We start from the raw sequence: 16,943 nt of genomic DNA, 5'->3' as shown, positions 1-16,943 counted from the left end.
ATAATTAACAAATGTATAGGGGAAAAAACACAAAAAACCTTATTGGAAGTGTTCCTATCTTTTACTTGCGTAAAAAGTAAAACTATCTATATATCTTTATTGTATATATCTTTCTATCTAACGCTCAAAACTGAGTCAATGACAATAAAAATAACTGTATTTAAAAGTAAGAGGTGGCTACAACAGTAATATAAATACATACTATTGCATACAATATACTTCAAGTATCATGTAAAACTTATATAGTGATAGTAATAGTTGTTCTTCAGATAAAAAAGTGTTTTAAATTATCATATAATTCAATTATAAATGCTTTATTTGGTTAATGTCCATAATGTTGTATTTTTTTGACTGTACTGCGATGTAACAGGAAATTAACAACGCTTGACCTTAGTTTAGCTCGTGGCGTAGTTTTACTTAGAGGGCGTTGAAAATCAATTGATGCTCAGGCTCAAACATCCAAACCACATTTTCCCAGGACCCAATTTTTTATTATATGTGGATAGGAACACGTTTTTTTTCTGGAGGGGTTGTTGTACAGAAAGGAATGGGCAGTAAGTGACGTTAATTTAGTATAGCCACATTTTCCAGAACAATGTCAGAAGAGTGCTCGAATAACACCATCAAAGTGTTATTAAACAATAAATACATGCAACAGAAACTGAAGAGAGACAAACACGTCAGGCTAACACACACACACACACACACGTAGACACACGTACACACTTCTCCACACCGTTTATGAGTCAGACTGTTTGTCCGATTTCACAAATAACCCTCATAACTTTGCTGAGAGATGTGTCGTCGTCTGCTCATCTTTGGCGAGTTGTCATTTTATCAGAGTCGTGAGTAAAATGTCCCTCTACAGGTTGAAGCACAGGAGATGTTTAACCCGCTGTTGTCTAAAAGTAACTGACCCCTGACCCCTGACCCCTGACCTCTGACGTCCCTCTGATCAGCGAAGAAGCTGATTGATCCGTACTTCTTCGGCTCACGTCGCTGACCTGAATGTTGCAAGAGAAGATGTTCCACGGCCCTGAAGGCAACTCAGCACCAAACTGTAGACTGACAAAGTTGGCAGAGGCACTTATTTCATTTTGTTTTTTCACCCCCCCCCCCTCAGATCAGGGGCAGAGCTGCTGTGTGTCCATCACCTCATGAACAGCCGGTCACGCCTCCGCCCGTCCAATGAGTTGGTTACAGTACGTGACTGCAAGTTGATGAACAAATGTCTCCCTCTCTCCTCCTGATCGCTCCTCTCGCGTCTGCTCCGTTTGAAGACAAGGGCCTTTTTGTGCGAGGAGGGAAATCATAGGACTCACATGGTCTGGAGGAGAGAAAGTGAGTGATCAGAGCGAAGGACCGGGGGGACGTTCAGAGGGAGAAGACGAGCAGGCAGAGGAGCGGAGCCAGGTCGTCCTGAGCTGGACACGGACTCTCAGAACTTGGACGACAGTGAATTGGATCGGAGCCAGGCCGGTCTTAAAACATGGAAAATGGGAAGACGGAAAACATGGTGGAGGGTGTGTCGGAAGGTAAAACAGGTGTCGCGACACTTTCTGCTTTTTCTTTCTCAGAGAAGCTCACAGAGCTGAAACTGTACATTATAATATACTGCTGATTAATATCTATCTTCCATTAATTGATTCATTTGTCAGAGGGTTGAAACAGCACGCTCTCATGCCGGTAATAAAACGGAACAGATTTATGTTTTACTGTCCGTCAGCACGCGCTACATGGAATATGGCTGCATCAGGTGATGATCACCTCACCTCAAATCCGCGCGTCGTTTATCTTCCGAGGTCACGGAAAAAAACATCTTTTCCATTTTTCCGGATTCCTAATAATATTAATAATATGGTGACACTGAGCTAACATCACGAGTCGTTTCCTTATTGCTAAATCCGATTGGAAAATATAATTCGATTAGGTCATCCACTGCATAGTCACGCTGTCATATACAGTAGACATGACCCCCCCACCCCCCCCCCCCCCCCCCATAAGTTCCTCTCGCGTGGACGCTTAAACTTGAACCGGCAGAACAAATGAGTCAACAGATTATTAATCACATCATCTCTGTCTGCAAAGATGAAACGCAATGTTTTTTTTTCGCTTCTCAGTGACGGAGGCAGTCTGGGAAAAATCCCGCAAAAGAAAAAAGGGGGTCTGACAGATGCTGGATTTTTAAATGAGTTATTAGTGGAGTGGAGTTTTTTTTCACAGACGACATATTGACTTATGGAGCTTGAAAAAAAACAACAAATAATTCAGAACGGCTGCGTTCCAATAAGTGTCTTTTGTACAAGCAAAGCTACACCTGTGGTTTCAATGAAATTTAATTGAATCTAATGAAATTTATGAACAATGTTCTGGTACAGGACATAAAAATCCACCACACCAATAATCACAAATCAGCTTTATGATCATGCAGAACATCCTTCGCTGACCAGAATAGATCAAATCTTCTTTTTTTAAAGAGTTAACTGCACCACGTCCTCGGGGAGATCGGCCCACGGTTTTTTTTACTACTCAGTGTATTTTCTCTTTTTCTTAGAGAAACACCTCAGTGGGAATCATTTTAAGGAGTTCCCTCTTAACTCATACCTGTCATGACAAAAATGGACGATGAGCCCAGGAGTGATATCATATATTCCTTGAACAAGCTTACAGACCATAACCATGTCTCCTCTATGGCTCCTGTAGAGTCGGCCATCTCAATATTTCATGTGACATATGACAATTCGTTTAGCTGCTCTATGGGGACAACAGACAGAACCTACTAAATCAAGATGAGGTCTCACCAGGCAGTTATATCATGGTCAAACAATATTTCCTTGCGTCCATTTTTAAAAAAGTTTTTCTTAGAATCGCCAGCATGGAACATGCCATTTGAACTTTTTCTGAAATGTGCGTATCAGGCACCACACCGACCTCCTTGTTGGGGGGTCAAACCGAAGTCGTCAGAGGAGATTTTTCATATCGCACAGAAGAAAGACTCCTTTGTCGGACACTGTATATGCCATCCTCTCCTCTCTCACGGTGAGGACATGTTCCTCAGCACAGACGTGGCACATTGTGCCCAAAGGCCTCGTCAATTACGCATGATAATATATGTTAAGTGGCAACATTTTTCTGACTTTTTAAAAAAAATATATAAAGTCTATGGAGGGGAACCCTCAACAGTGACATTTCCACAATAAACAGGAGCATTGTGCTTTTTGGTCAATCTCAAATTTGCTTGTGGGGCATTTTCCTCCAACAGAACAACCGCTTAGTGAACGCGAACAACAAAACTGCTGCAGCGAATATTAACACGCGATTCCATCACGAGCAACGTCCTGGAGCTGCTCCGACACTTGGGGACGTTACAGTTACCACAAGCCTCATGCAACATGGATAAATGACGAATGCGAAAAGACTTCATGGAAATTTTTATGGATGCGGTATAAGTGACACTTACGTATACCATATCTGAGAAAGAAGCGGTGTGTGTGTGTGTGTGTGTGTGTGTGTGTGTGTGTGTGTAGTGCTTTCACATGACTGCCGGAGAACACTTCACACAACCTCACTGGCCTTCTCTTGACTTCTGTGGCATAAAATATTTGTCATGAGCCCGGCTGCAAATGTGTTTATCTCTAATACATCACACGCACGCACGCACACACACACACACACACACACACACACACATCGGGCGTCACAGAGAGGCTCATTGCTCTTGCTTTGACGAAACCGTGACATAACTAATCCAAACTAGAGACGTCGCTCAGCAGAGGGCAACACCTCCGCCGAGGCCCCGTCAGTCCACTTGAATCCAATTAAGATGCACCAATTTGCACACACTCATAGATATCAGTCCCATGAATACGCCAGATTTTTTTTTTGTTTCCCCTCAGGATCCACGAATTATTACATGGCAAATCTGAAAAAAAGTTTTTAAAAAAACAACAACAACCCCATATATATATATATATATATATATATATATATATATATATATATATAATCACCTGCAATGAAGAACAGGTGTTTTTTCGTCCACTCTGAATGAGTTAAATATAGAGACGTGAGGTGGACCCGACCTCCGTGTGAGTCGCCACGTTTTGCTACGTCGCGTTGAATACGGTTGAACATATTGGTTCCAGAATACGTGGCGTTCGCGTAGAATTTATCAGCCACTGGTGGAAACCGGAAATGGAATTAGCGGTGCGCCACAGTAAAGTGTCCCCTGTCGGGTGCTCAGTTGGTTGCGGTTTGCAACTTTGCCACCCAGATGCCGCCAGGAACATTAACAAAAATTACACACCAAAAGAATCCGTAATCTGAAAATACTGGATATTTTTTCTTGACGCGTGTACAATCCTGCCACATTGTTTTGTGGAAATCGGTTCAGTAGTTTTCACGTAATCCTGAAGACAAAAAAAAACAAACAAACTAGCAGACAGGGGCTGAAAACTTAAATCTCCCTGGTGCAGGTAAAAATAAAAAACACATTCATTCACAAGACCATATGGGAAAAGATAAGTGGTGTAAAATATTATACTTAAATATCTCTCGGCCTTGTGCTGTGTTGTGGCTGTCGTTTGTTCCATTGTTGGTTTGTTCGTTGGTTTGTTAGGTATAATGTGCTCTACTGTGCAATTCTGGGTTCTAACGTTAGTTAAGAAAATAGTTTATATATTTCATTTTATTTGAAATATGGGTGTAAAGGTCACATTGTTTGGATTGAGAGGGAATGTGGATATGCACAGTGAATTCCACTCTTCAACTCAAATCTCACTTAACTTAAAATGTTTTACACTTTTACATTTTATGATGAGTCCACAGTTTGAATTCATAGGGAACGCTGGGGATTTTCCCTGAAGCAGGAAACATGAGGCGGGCACCGTTCTTCCGAATGCTAATGATACACGGACAATCATCTGTATCATTAGCACCGGCACAACTTTGGACTTTGTTGCTCGTGGTATTTAACCCGAGGTATCACACAGGAATTCAGCGCACTGATTATAAACTAACGGGTCCGCGTGACGCCTGCAGATTGTATGGTGCAGTTTTCTATGAACAACTTGAATATACTTTTTTTTTGTTTTAATCTGTAAAGCAAAATAAATACTTGGATAAATAAATAAACAGAAGACTGAAACTGCATGAATTGCAGTTTTCTCGTGTCGTCAGCGAGGTTCATTCCTCATGGTGAAAGTTTCCATCGCTCATAACATTTTCTTCACTCCTGATTATGAATGCGTTATGTAATCATGTAATGGAACGAATTGTCATTTTTGATAAAAGTCACTGTTGTGGCTGCCAAACTGAGGTCTACTTTGCTCGTTTCTGTCTTCTCTTCCAGATAAAGACGAACACGTGGAGGAGGGGAACCTGGAGATCGCGCAGGTAATCAACATTTCACCACGGCGACCTTGCGAAAGAAAACGTTCCTTCCCTCCATCGGTCACGAGCCAAGTTCTAAACTTTCCCACACGAGAAAAGTCCTCACGTTTCATTCCTGCAATCTGAAGGATTTCGTGTCGCCTGCTCTTACCAAAAAACTCATTGAGTTACTATTGAGTTACAACATTTACTTTATGAACCTTTCAAGGGATCATTTCATCCGTCATCGTAAATGACCTTCTGAGGGTCAGGAGCCACAGAAAGGTCAAAGGTCCAGTCAAGTGAGAGTCCCGGATCGGGGACTTGTATCCCGCGGTCCGGCGTTCGCAAAACTCGACGACGCTCGCTCGCGCCTCGGGGGCCCCTGTCCCATTTCGCCATTTGTGTTTGGCGAAGGGGAAAAGCGGCCACTCGCCGGCGCTCGGCCTCGAGAGGCAGCAGTCGCGAGGGGATGGGGGAACCTGCAGCGGGTCAGAGCTCCTCTCATCGTCCGCGCATGTGGTGCGAAAACAAGTACGGCGCACGAAAGACTTGTGTTTCATGCGTTTCCCCGGCGGTCTCATGACATTCTGATCAGGAGCACTTACTTACTCAGGGCGCGACATGAGACCGACTGTGGACTGAACAGACGCTCGAGGATGTTTGCAGAAAATGTTCACTAGGCAGGATTCACTCGACACGACTTGAACCAGCCGACGCTGCTTTGCCAAAGTCCCAAGGACTCAATTCCAACATGATCCAAACCTGCCACTCACTCACACAGCGTCATGCGTATGTTTCATTTCTACGGGAACTCGGATGCCCCCAGGTGAACGGACGCACCGTCCGCCGCCGATAGCATCGGAGAGGAAGAGGAGCGGAGGGGCGAACAGGACACACGCTCCATTCAGTCTGCGGCGGCCTGATGCCTTTCACATGACCGGGAGAGAGCGAGCGAGCGAGAGAGAGAGAGAGAGAGAGAGAGAGATGTGGGAACGATAGGGCGGGCGAAGGGAGAGCCGCTTAACCCATGTCATGTTCCCATGAGCTGATTCACTTATCCCTGTTGGATAAATTCAATCAGCTTATGAAGGAGAAAAGCCCAGAGAATGGAACGGCAGAGAGAGAGAGAGAGAGAGAGAGGGGAGGTGGGTACAGAAAGCACTGCGCATTGATTATTATTATTATTATTATTATTATTATTATTATTATTAGGGAAAGGATGAGGAAAGGACTTTCGTATAAAAACAGGAAAGTTAGGCTGCCGAGAGCAAAATAAGAGAGGAAAGAGAAGTCAGAGGAGACGGAAATGAAGATGCACCGAAACCAGAATGATGGGGGGAAAAAACTCACAGACCTGAAAGGCAGAAAAGAGGCTGTCGATAAGGAGAAGAAGAATAACATGCAACTAGAACGCCACTCAGCAGAGAGCAGAGCTCGGCCAAGGGCCCTCGAATTCAATCAGGCTGCACCAACGTGCACACGAGTTCAGGCCCCTAAATACGCCAGATTTCCTTTTTTTCCCATGTAAATCCATGAATTATTCCCTGGGAAATCAGGAATAAAAAACATGTCATATCAAAAATGAATCAGCGCAAAAATGTTATGGGTTCTTTCTTTTTGCATAATCCTGCGGTCTGCTGACAAAAAAAACCCCAAATGGACAAGGGCGTAATAGTTCAGAATCTAATAGTTGATGAGATGAGAACATGTGGACAGATGCAGACAAAAAACTATAACGTCACCACAAGAAGTAGCATCTAAAAGAGGATACACAAAAAACTATACGGACATAAAATGATGTACTCGCGGAAGCAACTAATTCAGGCCTTATAATACCTCAGGAACATAAGGTAAGTGCTACAAACATACAAGGAACTCCCAAAAAAAAGAAGAACTTAAATTAAATTCGCTCACCCCATAAAGGTTACGAACAAAAATATTACAACATGAACTCAAAACTCCTTGCGCGCACCGGTAACGTCCCTAAGTCTGCATTCTTCGAATTATTGAATTCCTTCTACGTTTTGATCACTGGAAGTCGTCAGCAGCGCGCTGCCCAAAAATGTGCTGCCGGGAAAAAAAACGATTTTGCCTTATTGGTCTTGTGACGCAGCTGCAGGGCCTGGTGGCCGAGCTGCGCGAGGGGCTCCACGCCGCTCTGACGGAGCTGCGCGAGCTGCGTCAGAGGGACCGCGGCCTGGAGGAGAAGCTCCGGACGCGTCAGACCGACGTGGACGACAAGATAATGGGCCTCAAGAACTCGCTGAACACCGTCAAGGTGCCGGAGACGCTGCACTGTCCAACACACACACACACACACACACACACACACACACACGTTCGTATCTATTCTAAGAGACGTGCAGGGGCCAATATTAAGTATTTATAGGCATATACACACTCCAGCTTACAAAGAGGGGATTTACTCAGAACATACAGTGTCATTATGAGATATTAATTTCCACACGAGGCCTCTGCACAGTTGCCCCTAAAGCAGCCCAGCACATTTCCATCCAAACCTGTTTGAAAAAACTAAAAAACAAACAAACAGCAGGTTCAGCCGACGGCTGTTACACCAGCTCCTTGGTTACTATCGCTTTTTCGCAGGAAGAGTTGAATGTGGCTTTGTTCCACGTCCGGGACGTTTCCGGCAAACAGAGGGAGATTCAGAGGAAGATAGAACTGCTGCAGACGGAAAACACCCACGACACCATCTCCCTTCCTCACAGGTAAAGGAGCAGAGACACACACACACACACACACACACACTGGCACATACTGTGTGTGTGTGTGTGTGTGTGTGTGTGTGTGTGTGTGTGATGTAAGGATACACAGAGGACGTGCACACACAGACACACACAGATTTTTTTTTTTTGTTATTTTCAATATCGCCCTTTTTTAATTTTCTCCCCTGCTGTTTCTTTTGATATCTACAATACTCGATTGATGATCAGTGCAATGTGTGCTAGTACCACGACGGTGCCCTTGAGCAAGGTGCAGAGTGTGCCACTGCTTTTTGGCAAAGGAGTATTTCTTTTTACACCCCTTCTCCTTTCGGCGCTGCTGATTCTTCCGACAGCAGGAAGAACTCCAAGGCGGACGTGCCAGCGGCGCCAGGGGACGACCACGTCTGTGTGCCCAGCCAATCAGAGCTCAGCGTTATTCAGCACTTCTTTTCCAGCCTGCCACACGGTGGGTCGACGCAGAGGAGCTTCACTTCGACACATGGTGAGTCCGTGCGTGCGTGCGTGCGTGCGTGCGTGTGTGTATGAGAGAGTTTATATGCGGCAACATTAAATACACTGTCTCCTTGATATACAGTATATCATCGTTATCATTTCATACACCAGCCTCCACTTTTGGGTGCCATCAGGAGGTGCTGTAGTCATATATTACGACAATGAATAGACACCTGCATTATAGTGTATACACAATGTAAATATTATACTATATACTGTTTTAAAATACTAAACAAGTGAAAAAGTGAAGTGTGGCTGTGACTGAGAAGACACAAAGGATGAGGAGGGTGAGGGCAGAGGGTGAAGTGAAGGAATGACCAAGAGGAGCAACATACTCACATTTTGTGTGTGTGTGTGTGTGTGTGTGCGTGTGCCTGCCAGCTCCCTCCACCTTTGAGCAGGAGGCTCAGCCGCCGCCGCAGCAGCAGAGAGGTTGTCCGGCGTGGGGAGAGAGGAAGACGAGCAGAGACGACACAGAATCCCTCTGCAGTCAGACCGAACCCAGTGAGAAAACACACTTATTGATATTACTGACATTTAGTACTACTACTGCTGCTGCTACTGCAAGTACTACTGCTGCTGCTACTGCAGTTTCTACAAGTTCTACTGCTGCTGCGACGACTCTTCCTGCTAATGCCACAGTACATTTCCCCCCTTGATGCCTGAAGAAAACTGAATATGTAGAATACGAGTTGTTTATTTTTTTACGTGTGCGTGTGTGTGTGTGTGTGTGTGTGTGTGTGCACACGTGTGTGTGCGCAGATAAGAGGCAGAGAGCGGCTCTGGAGCTGCTGGAGTCGGAGCGAGTTTATGTCTCCCACTTGTCTCTGCTGCTGAAGGCCAACATCTCCTTCAACGGGTCGGAGGCACTCGCCCCAAAAGACAAGCGGTACGACACACGCACGCACACACACACACACACACACACACACACACACACACACACACACACACACACACACAGAGACAACACACAGAGTTCAGCATGACAACGGGGAAGATCTCGAAGATAAGACATGAAGAGACATTTTTGACATCATTCAATAATGTGCCGGGGGCTAATTCTAAGAAAAAATGGGAGGAGGAATTTCCTCTTTTTTTTTTTTACATCTCATTCAGACAATACATTCCTTTGTAGAGGGTGCATACACACACACACACACACACACACACACAACCTGCAGCAAACAGAGAGTGACGCAGACATCGCCGACGTTATCTGAAGGAGAAAAGGCCTCTAATGCAATGAGCCGGGAACTCACCAAGTATCACAGACTACAGTCATATCTCTGACATCCTCATGGACACACACACACACACACACACACACACACACACACACACACACACACACACACACACACACACACACACACACACACACACACACACACAGGTCGACACTCTAAATTTAGTCCAGCAGTGGCTGCTGATCTAATTTGAGAGCTGACGGTGAGGGGCCGGCAGGAAATCGGCAAAATCCAATAGAGGCAGGTTATACACACCAGTGTGTGAGACAGAGGGTGGAGTCTTTACAAAGACGAAGAAGGCCTCTAATGTGATCACCGCTCGGCGTCCAGCGCACGTGGCCCACGTCGACCGTACGGACGCAGAAGGAGAGGTTCGGCTGCTCAGCTGGGTCAAACGGTGTTTGGTAAATGAATGATTGCATTTTGTTTTTTAACTCCATTTTGACCCCGAGGCCGAGTATGCTATCTGCACTTGACTTTTAACACTTCACTGTGTGAAACGATAACTTAAGCTCCAAAGTCATTTTCACACTTCGGCTTCTCCTGTGACATGTTTCACTTTCATTTGATCATTTTATGCCGTCGCTCGCTCTGCGTGTGGACGATAAACCGCAGGCCGTACATAACGATGGACGACGCGTCTCTCCTCTCTCCTCCCACTGTGACAAAATGAAAGCCAAAACACACCTGGGACGCGGGCGCCGCCGTCTTGTGCTGGCGACGCCATTTGGAGCCAGAGTCTGTGAGCAATCGCGAGACGGCCTCAGCCGTCAATCACGTCAAATCAAATCAAATAACTGATTGAAAAACAAACTTATCGCAGAAATGAACACGTGGAACATATGTGAGATAGGGAAATGGCAGAAACCATATTTGGGAAAGACCTGTTATACGTGTCCTTTAACTTTTTTTATTTTTATTACCCCATCTGCTAACACGGAGGAGGCGGGCTTTCGACCTGTACTGCAGCCGGCCACCAGCGGGGGGCGATCCAGATGATTTGGCCTCACCTTAGCAGGCCTGTCGTGTCGTCCATCTTTATGTCTGTTGTCTTCCCCCCTCTCTTCTCTCTTGCTCGCTGTCACTCAGTCCGTTCCCCAGCTCCCTGCGGTTCCTGATCCAGCAGCATCTGGAGCTGCTCCACACGCTGCAGGAGCGTGTGCTCAAGTGCCAGTGGCAAGGCATCATGGGGGATGTGTTCATGAGGCTGACCAGCAAAGAGGTAAAAAATAAAAATAAAGGAAAAGAATTAGACAATGAAATGTGCGAAAACGACTGTGCATTTTATATCTTTAATGTTCGACCAGCAGGGAATGAGTGGATTTTACTTCTGGCACCTTTCTGAACTCAAACGTACAGTAAGATGGATCTCCAGTTTCAAACATACTGTCAAAAAAAATTTTGATAAATCAAAAGCTTGACATTCACGACGCACAGCGCTGATCCAGGATAGCTCACGTGGACGGGTCACGGAGGGTTTGGCCTCATGACCGCGCCGTTCATAATGAATCCGAATGACTGCGGACGCCGTGACCGACGTTAAATGAAATGTCAAATTCCAGCGGAGCCATGTTGTAATTGCTGGTGAAACAAAGCATTTTTATCAAATCATTATGGACACTAATCATTGACGCTTTTGGTTCTCATGCTCGTCGGACAAATGTGGGGAAAAAAAATAGTTTTTCTCCGTCAGCGCCAGAGGGTTTTTAAGACCCAAGTGTCGATTTTGAAGAAATAAAAATCCTTCTCTGAAAGTCGAAAGAGATTCTTCTACATGCGTTTTGTGATATCGTGAAAGGTGCGAGCGGCGACCTGACCCCGGCCGGAGGCCGAACGCGGACACAATGCACCGGAGCTAATGAGTAAATGATGTTAAAGTCACTGTGCGGCCAATAAGATGAGAGTGAACTGGAGGAAATGCAGTAATTAGTAAGAACACTCACCTATTTAAAAGGATCCCAGTGCAAGAAGGAAAGAAAGAAAAGAAGCTCAATGTAAAGGTTCTTTGCACATAATACTCTTACATTTTTATTCCATAGCTGTTGTGTAGAGTTTATTAAGCTGTTTTCTGCCATTCACATTCTCACATACAGCTCCTACGGAAAAAAGTTTGGGACTTCAGTGCACGTCTGAAAGCGGTTGTAGTGTTTTCATTGCATGTGCTAAAAATGGAACGGAAAATCCTTTTGATGTGTCAGTGAAGTTTTGGAAAATAAATCTGACAGAACAGAACATTGAGATGTTTCTCTATTGAAATAAGTCCCATTTCAACTCAAATTAAAACTGTACATAAAGCTTGTTTATGCTCGTCACAGAGTTTCCTATCACACTGACTTATTGAATGTGCATGAACACACATTCAATAAACCCTGTTTATGTCTCTCTGCGTCTCCACACAGAGCGACTTCTTGGACTTTTACGTTTCCTACCTGAAGGAGCTTCCCGACTGTCTGTCAGTCGTCACCATGCTCGCCTCCAGCTCCATGAAATCTTCCGCTCTCCTGGAGGTAAAACACAAAAAAATCAATAAAAAGGAACAGGGTGAGACAAAGCAGGACAGATGACATGACGTGACATGACACTGAACTGTACATACAGCGTCAGGGTGTAATGGGAGAGTAATAGGACCTGAAGGAAGCGTAAGATTTCTGAAAACATGCACAACACTATGTAACTTCAAAATCTCTAATTGAAAAAAAATTAATTAACTTAAAGATCTTATTCCTGCTGCACTGACTGGTTCTCGTTCTTCCGCCCATCCTGATTGGTCGACGTGCTGCTCATGTCTCAGAGCGACATCATGGGCGACGAATCCAAACCCTCCCTCCACACCCTGCTCCTCCAGCCGGTGCAGAGGATCCCAGAGTACCTGCTGCTGCTGCAGGTTAGACACACACACACGCACACACACACACACACACACACACACACACACACACACACACACACAGAGACACACACACACACTTAATAACAATATCGATAATGGTTTTCATTTAATCCTCGGAACCCCCCGGTGGTTTTTTTAGGGTGTTTTTCTGCACATTTTTTGGTCAAATTTTGAATTTCAGAGGGATAAATATCACAATTTTAAGCTGAGATCTGTCTATTCTCACATACGATTTGATCAAGGACCATCAGATTGTTGAAAATCAGACGATCCTTCTTCTTTCTACAGTTTCTGGCGATGATTAATGGTGTAATTTTGGCCAAAAAAATAATTTGTTTACACAAAACATGCCTTAATAGTTATACGACAAAAGGTTTTGGGATGTGAATTTAAACTTCGCACAGCACGTTTTATACATATAGTAATAATGCAATGGACTTAAAATAGAGTTGTTGATGACTGGAATGATCAGATTAGATCGCATGTTCCCCAAAAATGTATGCACATGCATAAGTAAGATATGTATGTGTGTGTGTGTGTGTGTATGTGTGTGTGTATGTGTGTGTGTGCAGGGGCTGCTGAGGCAGACGGAGGCGGAGCACCCCGACTACTACCTGCTGCTGGTTTGCATCCAGCAGTTCAGGAGCTTCACAGCTCAGTACCACCACCTCCTCCAGCACAACCAGGAGCTTCTGCTGCACAACCGCACGGAGGTGAAGAGGTCAGAACTACCACTCTGCCGAAAAACACCAGACATGTTTTGAACCTGACGAAATGAGGGTAAAGCCGTTCTCGCTCACTGTGCCGTGTGTGTGTGTGTGTGTGTGTGTGTGTGTGTGTGTGTGTGTGTGTCCCCGTGCAGGTCGACCATGAAACAGCTGTTAATGACAGTAGAGAGTGGAATCAAGTCCAACAACATTGGCTCACCGTATCCTTGCAGCGGTGCCATGATGTAAGTATTCATTCTGCACCATACGTCTATCAGTCTGTATGTTTATAGCTACTGCGTTTGGAAAAAAAACAACATTTGTATTCGTGTCAGTGGCTACAAAACCAATTCTAATCCCATATATCAACCTTCGTTTTAGCACTGTTTTGGTCTCCGCCTGTTGTTCACAGTCCTACTTCAGCAACAAGGTCGATGAACCCGCTTCAATAATGAAAAACGTTTACACGCAACAGGGAACATGCGAACCAGGTGAAGCGCAGCAAACAGCGGCTCCTGGAGCAGATGCAGTCTCACCGCTTCCAGGACTGGGAGCGGGACCGGGATCCCGAAGGGCACTGTTACGACTCGGACTGGCCCCCGCAGCTCCCGTTCTTCAGCCCCGACCTGGACCCCCGGAGCCACAAGCCAACAGGTCTGTGGTCAGGGAAGCTTCTCGTCCTCGTGCTGTCCGTTTGATTAGAATTGTACTTTGAGCATTGACGGGAAAACATTTGAGTTGCATGAGGCAGGTCTTGGGAATGCGGCGGTATGCTTGTCAGAGACCAGTTTGTGTAAACTTTTTTGAAATCCGTGGTGCAATCCGGAACTCTCGGAACGCTTTTACCTTCAGATGTCTTTACCTTCACCTTTGTTTGAGGCATACTGAAGCCTTTAGAGTTGCACATCTGGAACTGGTATGGATGACGTCTCTTGCTCGCGGATACAACAAGGTCGCTGCTTGCCAACGCTTGTTACGCCTGGTAAAGGAAGGTCTGCGATTCTAGTCTAGGATTTGGCAAAAAAAAACTGACTTGCAGCCCATGAAATGTAGTTGCTTTTGGAACAATCGCCCCGTCAGTCAACGGGTTACCCAACCTTTGGCTTACAGGTCTTGGCATTATCCCTGAGCGAGAGCCGTCTGACAGGTCCATGTCGTGCCAGCACCATCTTCCCTCCAGACCTGCAGACTTCCGCCAGGTTCAACCGGGCTCCGCACTGGCCGACGCTCTCGGAGAGTTCCTCCTCCCCCCGGACCCCCCGGGGATGGAGAGTCTCTATGAGGAGGAGGGAGGCTCCCTTCACGACGTCTCCGTGTTCGACCGCTGCTCGTCCGCCTCGTCGGACTCCTCCATCGACATTGCCTTCGTGAAGTGCCCCAAAGCCCCGTCGGCATCCCATCACGCCATGGCGGCGAACGTGTCCTCGACCCGCGACGTCTTTGGCAACGGCGGAAGCCCAGGCAAAGGTTACGGCAAGCTGCCCAGCCGAGGGTGCGTGTCCCCGGACGATGCTGTGCTGACGCGCCGCCATCAGCATCGTCCCCTCCAAGCCAGCCAGCGTAAGAGCAAGGTGAGGGCTTTTTTTTTTTTTTTGTGGTTATGTCCATCGAGAGAAAGATGCTAAAAATAACTTGCATGTGTGTTGAAGTCAAAAGACACATCTTCTCTATCTATCTAGTCCTTGAACGGCCTCCAGATGGACACGGTGAGCGGTATGGACGGTGGACCTCTGTCAGACCACCTCCAAAGAGTTGGACTGGGCAGCCATGCGAAGCTGGAGCGCCAGGGCAGCAAGGGCAGCAAAGGGTGTCCAACTCCGTCCCGTAAGGTCCACAGCCCCCTGGGAAACAGGGCGGACGCAGACAAACCGAGCGACGATCTCCATGGGCTGCTCAGCATTGTGGGTGTCAGCGAAGACGCCAACCTTTCTTTTTTCGACCAATGTCCTTGATGCTTTTCTTGGTTTTAAGGTCCTCTAGTGGTACCAGATGTGATCAGACAACAATAGAAGTAAAATGTTATATTGTGTTTCAACCCAAACCAGGACCAATCATGGGGGGATGAGACGAAGTGGAGGGGCGGGACAGAGGAGAACAACCACTCAGCCTTCAGCGAGAGGAGTCGGAAGCAGGACAAAGGAGGCTTCAGGAGCTCGTTCAAGAAACTCTTCAAGAAGAAGTGAGAACGATAACGTAACACGGAAGATATACCCATCAGTGGATGGGTACTGTGGCTGCTTCCAACTGCTAAAGAATCCTCAGAGTGAAAGATTGAAAGAGAAGCATTTCTCTTTAAAAGCAGCATCGTTTTTCCCATCAGTTTATGGGAAATGACTCAATCTTTAGAAATACCTTCACAGAAGCTACAGCTGGTTATCAAATTTACTCCCGGTCGCTTCTTCCCAACAGGAGCGGCGATGAGAAGAAAGACAAGGCAGGTGAGAAAACACCAGAAAACCAAAACGGCGGCGAACACGACACGCCGGGGAAGAACCCCAGACTGGTGCATCTGGAGATCAACCGCGGCACAGCTGTATGAACGCCACTACATCCGGCACGGAGACGCCCTGTGTGTGTGCTGCATGCGTGTTCAAGCACACACAGGCTGCAACTGCTGTATAAATGTTGTACAGATATATAATCCATTTGGCTGACCAGCATTTGCTGTAAACATTTCAAAGTATAAATCAAAAAAAACAAAACGTCCTGACTCTGCCTGCAGGGACAGTATTTGACGTGGTTGTACAGTTGGATGCCTTTTATTTTTGTTTTGATCAAAGCAGTCGCTTGTATTTTTGCTCGTTTGCGGAGTTATTTCATGAATCTTTCGAGGACGGTATCACTTGCCAACACCGGAGTGACACAGGAAGATTAAATTTCAAAACTTTGATTGAATTTGACTGAAAAACCAACTTTTTTTGGGACAGTTTAAATGAATTGGTGGCTCCATACTTGACCACTAGAGGGTGTTGTTTAACGCTTTACATGTCCATACTTCCTATATTGTAAATATCTCTGCTCTACCTCCACTTCCTGAAGTTTTTCAGATGACTAACACTGTTTTCCTAATTTTTTTTCTCAAGCTGTCTCATTTGCATACCCAGCTTTCAAATCTGCGCAAACCTACTTGCTAGCATTTTGTGCGCAAAGCATATTGGAGAACAACCATCATTGTATATCCTTTCGATGATAGACCATTATGTTTAAAGAATCAATAGAATTAAAGAATGAATGATTAAATGTTTCTTTTTGACAATTATTATGAATAGAATAGTTTTTGTACTCAACAACAAAAACATCTTACTTGTTCACTTGCTGATTTTCACCAAATGAAATAAATTACACTCGGGGTGTAGTTGCAGATTTTTTCGGGGTAGAATATTTTAACAACCAATTTTCTTTTTTACTTTTTTCTTCTAAATCGTAAAAAAACTTTAACCAATCATGGGTCAAATTTTTTAATAATTCAAAACTACAATTAAAA

The 16,943-nt window shown here is 45.3% G+C and overlaps 1 protein-coding gene across 1 annotated transcript; it reads left to right on the top strand.

Moving 5' to 3' along the window:
- The first annotated feature begins 946 nt into the window (after window positions 1–946).
- On the top strand, window positions 947–16,699 carry arhgef33 (Rho guanine nucleotide exchange factor (GEF) 33). The gene is made up of 17 exons (XM_047335365.1): window positions 947–1,535; window positions 5,351–5,394; window positions 7,487–7,651; window positions 7,981–8,102; window positions 8,453–8,601; window positions 8,994–9,116; window positions 9,375–9,501; window positions 10,952–11,084; window positions 12,262–12,369; window positions 12,654–12,746; window positions 13,325–13,473; window positions 13,615–13,704; window positions 13,935–14,113; window positions 14,570–15,030; window positions 15,139–15,360; window positions 15,505–15,638; window positions 15,869–16,699. Exons 1-17 carry the CDS (start codon window positions 1,490–1,492, stop codon window positions 15,996–15,998), a joined length of 2,475 nt encoding a protein of 824 aa, XP_047191321.1. The 5' UTR covers window positions 947–1,489; the 3' UTR covers window positions 15,999–16,699.
- Window positions 16,700–16,943: the final 244 nt, after the last annotated feature.

The sequence above is a fragment of the Scophthalmus maximus genome, chromosome 10 (genome assembly GCF_022379125.1).
Source record: "Scophthalmus maximus strain ysfricsl-2021 chromosome 10, ASM2237912v1, whole genome shotgun sequence".
NCBI classification, from domain to species: Eukaryota; Metazoa; Chordata; class Actinopteri; order Pleuronectiformes; family Scophthalmidae; genus Scophthalmus; species Scophthalmus maximus.
Note: the sequence above shows the minus strand (reverse complement) of the source record. Positions and strands in the feature narration are given on the sequence as shown.